At 35.4% G+C, this 7,942-nt stretch overlaps 1 protein-coding gene across 4 annotated transcripts; it reads left to right on the top strand.

The window, feature by feature from the left end:
- The first annotated feature begins 45 nt into the window (after positions 1-45).
- Positions 46-7,226, top strand: LOC109002893 (mitotic checkpoint protein BUB3.3). Of its 4 annotated transcripts, none has more exons than XM_018980814.2 (10): positions 46-343; positions 426-556; positions 883-965; positions 3,432-3,683; positions 3,923-3,995; positions 4,899-4,979; positions 5,048-5,129; positions 5,478-5,578; positions 6,309-6,413; positions 6,790-7,221. In XM_018980814.2, exons 1-9 carry the CDS (start codon positions 239-241, stop codon positions 6,391-6,393), a joined length of 993 nt encoding a protein of 330 aa, XP_018836359.1. In that variant the 5' UTR covers positions 46-238; the 3' UTR covers positions 6,394-6,413; positions 6,790-7,221. The 4 variants fall into 4 exon arrangements, 2 of the variants coding, with proteins under 2 accessions (XP_018836359.1, XP_018836360.1); XM_018980815.2 differs by having other exon boundaries at positions 6,309-6,402; XR_004797993.1 differs by lacking the exon at positions 5,478-5,578 and having other exon boundaries at positions 6,309-6,402; positions 6,790-7,226.
- Positions 7,227-7,942: the final 716 nt, after the last annotated feature.

Raw genomic sequence — 7,942 nt, forward strand, 5'->3', positions numbered from 1 at the left:
CGATTTTTCTTGTATTCCCCGCTGGGCGGGAACTTTTCGTGGTCTTCACTTCACCCTCGTGCGTCAGTCCCCTCCCCAGCTCCTTCCAATCCTTCTCTAGGGCGCGTTAGGGTTTTTTTCGGTCTAGCTTGTAGCTTCCACGAAGAGCTCAAGATTTTTACTCTTCCTGATCTGATCCATTGCTGCGATTCCATATCTCTTTGCCTCGCTTGCTGCAAATGCACCGAGTTGTTCCGAAATGAACGGAACTTGTTTGGAGTTCGAAAAACCTATTCGAGACGCTATTTCCAGAATTCGTTTCGCTCCCTACTCTAACAATCTCCTTATTTCTTCTTGGGACTCCGTGAGTGTTTTAATTTTTAGTTCTTTTTTTAGGTTTTGTGTGTAATGCTGTTGACTGAAGTAACTGGGAATTTCTTACGCAGAGTCTGAGATTGTACGATGTGGATGGGTCTGTGCTCAGACTAGAAGCTCAGTCCGAAGCCGCGCCTCTTGATTGTTGTTTCCAAAATGAATCTGTTGCTTTCAGCGCTGGCTCTGATGGATTCGTTAGAAGGTTAATAGAACTCTACCCTCAATTTGAGGCTTTCCTTAGTTTCGAATTTATGTCGTATCCTTTCCGGTATAACAAAATACGAATTAATTAACTTCTTTCTAATGGTTTATTGCGGGGTATATGTTATATACAATTCCGTAACGCATTGGATTGATTAACGATCGCTTTTGTAGAGATAGGCATTATGAATGTTTTTCAGTTTATTTATATTACGTTTTTTTTCAAAAAAAAAAAAAATATCCCTTAGCATTTGATGGATTTTTTTTTTTTTTGTAATAATTATTAGGAATGTTATGCTGACTCATTATGGGAAACTTCGACCTTAGGTATGACTTGCATTTGGGAACTACCGCTACAATTGGAAATCATAATGATATAGCAACGAGCATTGGATATTCTGATGAAACGAGTAAGCAATTATTAGCACCTCAGTTATTAAGTTTTAATTAAATTGGAATTGAATTATGACCTTACATTATTTTTCAGCTACCGTTTTAGGTTGCCAGAAGTCTTGGAAAAACATACCATTTTGTGAGGAGGCTATTTAGTCATTGGTAAATAAAGTTTCTTTAGTGGTATCTGGAAGACCTATCTGTTGACATGATTTCGTGGTAGTTATGTATGACCTATGGCCTTAGTTCTTTTGATTAGAATATAGAATTTTAATCACTCTGGAAAAGTGGTGAAATCCAAGTGCATAGAGAGCATACAATAGATACACCTAAGCATTAGAAGGAAAAAGAAGAAGAAAATTCTGATTTTGAAGATCAGTATCACAAATACGAGCGACCACACAAGGATAAGTAAATTTCTACCACTGAGTAGAAACTCCATCACTGGATAGTCTCTGAGACCAAAAGTGGTAAGCTAGTCATGGTGGAACTATATTCTTATGGAATTATGTTTGTTATCCTTCTAGTGAAGACGCACAGCTTTTCTTTTCTTTTTTCTGTATAAGGCTTTGTACTTGCATCATTTATCATCTACAATAAAAAGGTAATTTCTTCTTCTGGTGGTGCTCTTGGTTATCATCTTCCCTCCTTTTTCTGTATACAAGATGTTCAGTGGGCCATAATTTGAAAGGCATGTGAGGTGCTGGACCACAGTCATTCTAATGTGTGTTTTTTGAGGAAAAAAACGTATTTCTCTTGGGTTCTTTTATCACCTATGGGCTGCAAGTTAGCACTATGCTATGATGCTATTATACTCAAGATGAAGTTCGCTTTGTCTTCTTCCATCAGCAAAGGGAAAATCGATTTCAACTCTTCTATGTACATTTTTTTTTTCTCTCAGCAATTACAATGTTTTGGTTATGTATTCTGGTACATTTGCCGCAATAAACCTGTTTTGAGGTAGAAGCTTATCAAAATCCAACTTGAAAGGCAACTCATCTATTTACAAACTTGAAATTTTTGGCACTAGCATTTACCAAAGCTTGCAAATAAAGAAGTTGCAATCCTGTCTAAACTGCTGTTAAAGGTTCTTGTTTTTCCCTCTTTTTTGCTTTTCTCATTCATTCGGCAGCATATTAACGCCTCAATTGTTTAGTGATTATTCCATCTTGGTGTAAATCTGTGCAGTTCTGGTGAGGAAAGGATGGTTACTTTTATTAAGCGTTATTCCTTTTCACCAGATATGCACAGACTATGCCAATATGTATGTATATATATATATATATATATATATATATATTTTAGTCATAATCAAATTCTTCTGCTAGGTTAATGGGATTAGTTTTTTATATCTGGATTGAAATTCTTAAGGCATAACTAATATTGCAGTAAAAGACAACATTTACATAATCTTTCTTTGTTATGTAATACATTAGTAGCTTACATGTATGTATATAATGCAGACTGTAGATGTTTTCATTCCCTGGTGATCAGGAAATTTAACATACTATGGCGGTTGTTTTCAAGTGCCTTTTTCCAACTTCTTCGTAGCCTTTATTAACTAAATGGTGGAAGCTTTTCAAATAAGTGCAGAGAGAAGTTGACAATGACTGTTTAATATTTGGAATGGTGTATACACATTTGCTTAACTGATCAAAGTTGTTAGGGTTAGGCTTTTAACAATATATCTTTTTCTTATCAAGCAAATCTGATTTCCTATCTCATAGTTCATGGTTATGGCCTACCTCTGCTTCCCAAACTTTTATTGTAATATAATAACCCTCTGCTCAATGGAGTAGACACTGTAACCTTTCGCCATTAGCAAATTATAGTAAGTGCCTAGCTGCTATAGAGGGAATAAATGGGGGAACTATTTATCAAGTTAGCATTCCTGATCAGCAATTGATGATCATGAAGCTCTTCCTATTGAGTACAACAGCTGTAATGTTATTGTTGAAAATATAAATTAAATAATAAAATCTACCTCTTCTCAACATCTTAAACCTTTGAGACAAGTGTTAATTTTACATAATATCAGAGCAGAGGTTTGAGTTCGAATCCTGACTCTACACTCTATCATATTAATTAAATATTACACGTATTGGGCTTACTCATTGAGAGAGAGTTTAGCCCACATGTGAGGGGAGTGTTAAGATATAAATTAAATAATAAAATTTACCTTTTTTCATTAATTTAAACTTTTGGGATAAGCGGGAATTTTAATGTTCGTGGTGTACATGTTGACTTGACTGGGATATTATCTGATGAAACCTTCCAAAGCATTAATTAATAACTTAAGAATACTTTACTTGTTACTGTAAAGTAGTAGCTTTCAGTCCATGCTTAATTCTATTTTTTGGAATATAAAGGCAACGATGTAGGGTAATGGGTGGTTTGGTTGTGGGACATGAAAAATGCTGTAGCAATTAGATCTGTCACTCCCATGGAATTTCTGAACAAAAGTGATTCCTTCTTTGTTATAGGTCAAGTAATCTCTGCTGGTTTGGATAAGGAGATAGTATTCTGGGACACTCGCACGGCAGAGGCTGTTGCCTACCTGAGAAATCTTGGTGCGGAGGTGGAATCGATGTCACTCTCTGGGTCTAATCTGATGGTAGCCATTGGAGCATCCATATATATGTATGACTTGCGTAATTTAGACAAACCGGTTCAGTCAGAAGATTCACACGTGGGCATTCAAATTAGATGTGTCAGCTCAAGTCCTTATTCTAAAGGTATCGTTACAGAAATTAGCTTTGCGTTGTAAACCATGTAGTTGTTACAGTGGCCTGAGACTGCTTCAGTGGTAAGCAATATCAGTATCCAAAATACTAAAGATTGCTTAATTATCTGTACTAATTGAATATTTCCACCTTATATCCTTATTTATAATCAAATTTCAGGGATTTACATGTTCTAAGGATACCAAGTTTTATGGATTTACGTAGTCTAAAGTAGGATTTGTTTCTTGCAGGATATGCAGTTGGATCAGTGGATGGACGAGTAGCAGTGGAGATGTGCCATCCATCCAATCCAAATGACATTAGGTCAGTTTTAGTCTTTTAGATTATAACGCTTCAGTTCTGTGGATCCTGTGCTTTTTTTATTTTTAATATCTTGATTAAAGGACTTTATATTTACTTTATTTATTTGTTATTTATTCCTCAGAGCAGATGATGAACTTGCTTAGCTTGCTTTTAAAATTCAGAAAGTTAATGCAGTTCCCTTTAGGATACAATTTTTTATTCTAACTCTGCCTGAAGTAAATAAAATTCTCTTTCTTCAAAATGTGAGATCTTATCATGAGTATTGGTCTCACTTCCTCAAAATGTGAGGGAGTAAATTGATCATTGGATGTCAATCTGAGTTGTACATGCAAAACTTGACAAGAATAATGGTCAAATGCACCAGACTTTAATGCCATATTCTGAAGGAAATTGAACTGAACTTCCTAGTATTCAGTTTGGGTACTTAAAAGTTGCAGCAAAAAGAGGAATGCAAAATATTATTACTGTCTGACTTACTCAAGGCCCAGTATGATAAACAACTTACAATTTCCATGTTGTTATTTCTAATGTACTATTGGCATTATAATGGACCATAATCTCATTAACTTATTGAACCCCAGAACTCTATCTATGCTCTATATACCCTGGGCTTAAGATTTGATTGTTATGGCATGGGTTTGCTTTCAGATCTCAACAGTTAGTGCTTTTCCTTTTGCTAGTTAGATGGTTCTCTTGTGTAGTTCCTGTTTCTGGGGTAACACCATCTTTACCTATTAATAAAGTTTATCTCACTTGTCAAAGAAAAAAAAGATCTCAGCACTTGTCTTAAAGCTCTTGATCAAATCAATTATTTTCTTTCTTGAATAAAAAAACTTTTGGACCTTGTTCATATATATAGGCTCATACTTTTCTGACAAAATGCTGAATTAAATCTTCCTACAGATACATGTTCCGTTGTCATCCAAAGTCAAAGGATGGAAGATATCATCTTGCATCGGTGAATGACATTGTTTTCAATCCACTGTAGGTATATTCCTATCTCTAGCTTACTATCTAGTGTGTAAAATACTAATTTTATATTTTCCTTGTAGCATCTGTGGTGCTTTTGTTACAGGTGATAATGAGGGTTATGTTACTGCATGGGATGTTCGAAGCAGGAGAAGAATCTTTGAGGTATTACTTCAACTCAAATAGGACTTTCTTCCATATACTTTGATGGGCAATGCATAATGAATCCATGGTAATGAGACGGCGAGATGGATCATGTCAGGAAACCCACTCTATATGATAAGTTTCAATTATAAACTTTGTACAAGTTTTATGGCATCATGCCTTCAAGTTGCAAATAAGCAAGTGGATATCTTTTCTCTTTTTTGAAGGGGAGAACTCTGCGTCTCTTCCTACTTGCATGCATGAAAGATGTGGGTTTCTTCTCAATATAGATATACCTGCTTTGATCCTGATAGTTTGTCCTGAGTCAATAAATATTTTTATATCACTCTAAACCTGTTTTACTTTTAGTTGCCTAGGTACCAAAATAGTGTGGCATCCTTGTCGTACAACCATGAGGGACAACTTTTGGCTGTTGCATCAAGCTACACATACCAAGAAGCTAAAGAAATGTTGGTTTTTCTTCTGTGAACATATGCTGCTTAATGTTGTTCAATTTTATCTTTCTGAAAACTGAGAACATAGCAACATACACTTTATTTTTTGTCATTTATGAGGTGGGTATTAAATCTGTTGCTTGAAACACCTGCATGATTGTGTTGGTGTCTTACTTTTCTCGACAAGTCATGAAGTATTTACAGATTAAAAGTCAAGTCTTCAATGACGAGCTGTGAAGAAGTGGGTGAAGAGTGAAAATTGTGGGGAAAAACTGAATATGCAGAAAAGGGTTTGGTAAATATCGTGTGGGGGTATATCTGATTCAGTGTGCAAATATTTCTGTTACTTGCATGCCGAGGCTGCACATTCCGAAGTGTGTAATTGGCATTAGCCATATAATCTTTCTCTGCCTCTTTTAATATACATCTCTTTTGCTGATGTCATATAGTTTCTTTGAACATCAAAAACTTTCTCAAATTGTGTTTCTTTATATTCTATGTTTGGTATGTTTTTATTTATTTATTTATTTATCATAATTCCATCACTACTATTATTTCAGATCATCTCCTGGGTGTCCACCCACCTGATCCATGGAGCTTTACTCTTTATAACGGCCTATAGTATGGCCACGTGATTTAATTGCCAAATGTATTTAGAGTAACATTTATATCAACATGCAAACATTGTGGTTGTGTTGCAGCATTAAGGGCTTAATACTTTTCATGTGCACTTTGGTTGTAACAGAGAAGAGCTTCCTCAAATATTCATACATGGAATTGATGACAGCTACATTAGATCAGTGTCTGCCGGAAGTTCAAGTAGGAACTGACTGTACAAGGTATTATGCAGGTGATGACCAATATCCATACAGATTTGATTGACTTTATAACTACTTTGCATGTTAGTATGTTAAAGATGCTCCATTACTTGCTTGTCACCATACCTAATCGTCTCATGGTCCCTGCATCATGATCCTGCAACCGATGTTCTGAATCTGTTCAGACTCATGTAGGATGCAGTGATTGATAGTTTTTTCATTTTAAAAAAAACCATACGAGAGTTTTCAGTTTTTCAATTTTCAAAACCTATCCACCTAAAGAAAAAAATGAAGGAAAAAAAAAAAAAAAAAAAGGGGGAAAAACAGAGGCCTTGGAACCCCTTTGCTACGTTGGCTAAAGTTGATTCACATTATCGGATTCTCCCTTATATTTACTTGGTATTTCAGATGAGCCACGTTGGTCTGTGTCAGACTGAATTCATATGTATTGGACCCTGGAGTTGTAACCCTTGGAGAGGCAATCAGCATAATTTGCACGACCAAGTGAACAATGTTGGGGGGCTTAGAAATGTTACACCTGCCACTGACCTTGGTGGGATCGTTTTCGAGATGCTAATCCAGAGCTGAAGAAAGAAAGGCAGGTAGCTGTAAAAGTAGGAATTGCATATGTTGTAGAATACTAGAATATTTAATTAGTTGTGTAACATTCCTGTCGAAGATATCAATTTGTTGGATTTCCCATTTAGCTCTAATTCATAGCCTCAACTACTTAGATAGCATCTGTACAAGAGCATACACCTTTGTGATAATCAAATCGTATGATCGAGAAAGAGGATCCTGAGATTTCTACAATAACGCAGGGTCTTTTTTTGGGAACTTTATCAATCCCAGTAAACTGAATATTATAAACTCCGTGGCTTAGATATTGATTAAAAACTAAAACAAAAGAGTTAATTATGATCAACCCAGTTGCAAATTGGGCTTAAAAGGTATATTGGATGAAGGGCCCAACAAAATCCAACTATTGTAGCAAGATGGTTTAAAATTGCTAATTTTATAAAGAAAAATTATATTTACAGTGCTCTTATCTTGTGTTTATCCCCTTTTGTTTTTTCTTCTTCTTTGCCTTGTTCTTCAAATTCTTTCTTCTTTGTCTTCTTCGTCTTCGATAAGTCTGACAGCTTCGTTGTTTGATTACGAACCAAAGATCCATGACCACACGACGACATTTTCTCTAGCTGCGTACTAGAAACCAACGGTTGCACGACGTTCTCTGGTACCAACTCAATTTTTCGTTTTCCTTCAATTTTGGTTGGTTTATTTATCTGTTGTTTTCGTTTGATTTGATTTTTGTTGAATAATTTGTCATTTTTTGGTTTAGTTTGGATCTGGAAAATGCGAGTCGCGACAGTTTGACAGAGAATCTTTTTGTGGCCACCAATTTAATTGCTGTTTGAGAGCGGAGAGGCTGATTTTCTGTAACGGTGGGGTGGCACTCTTAAAAAATTTCTTGATAAGAAATTTCTCGTAAATATATTTTGAATAATTTAAAAAAAAAAAAAAAAAAAAAACTTCTAATTTGAAAGCTCATAAAAAATTA

Source organism: Juglans regia, chromosome 13 (assembly GCF_001411555.2).
Source record: "Juglans regia cultivar Chandler chromosome 13, Walnut 2.0, whole genome shotgun sequence".
In the NCBI taxonomy this organism is placed as follows: Eukaryota; Viridiplantae; Streptophyta; class Magnoliopsida; order Fagales; family Juglandaceae; genus Juglans; species Juglans regia.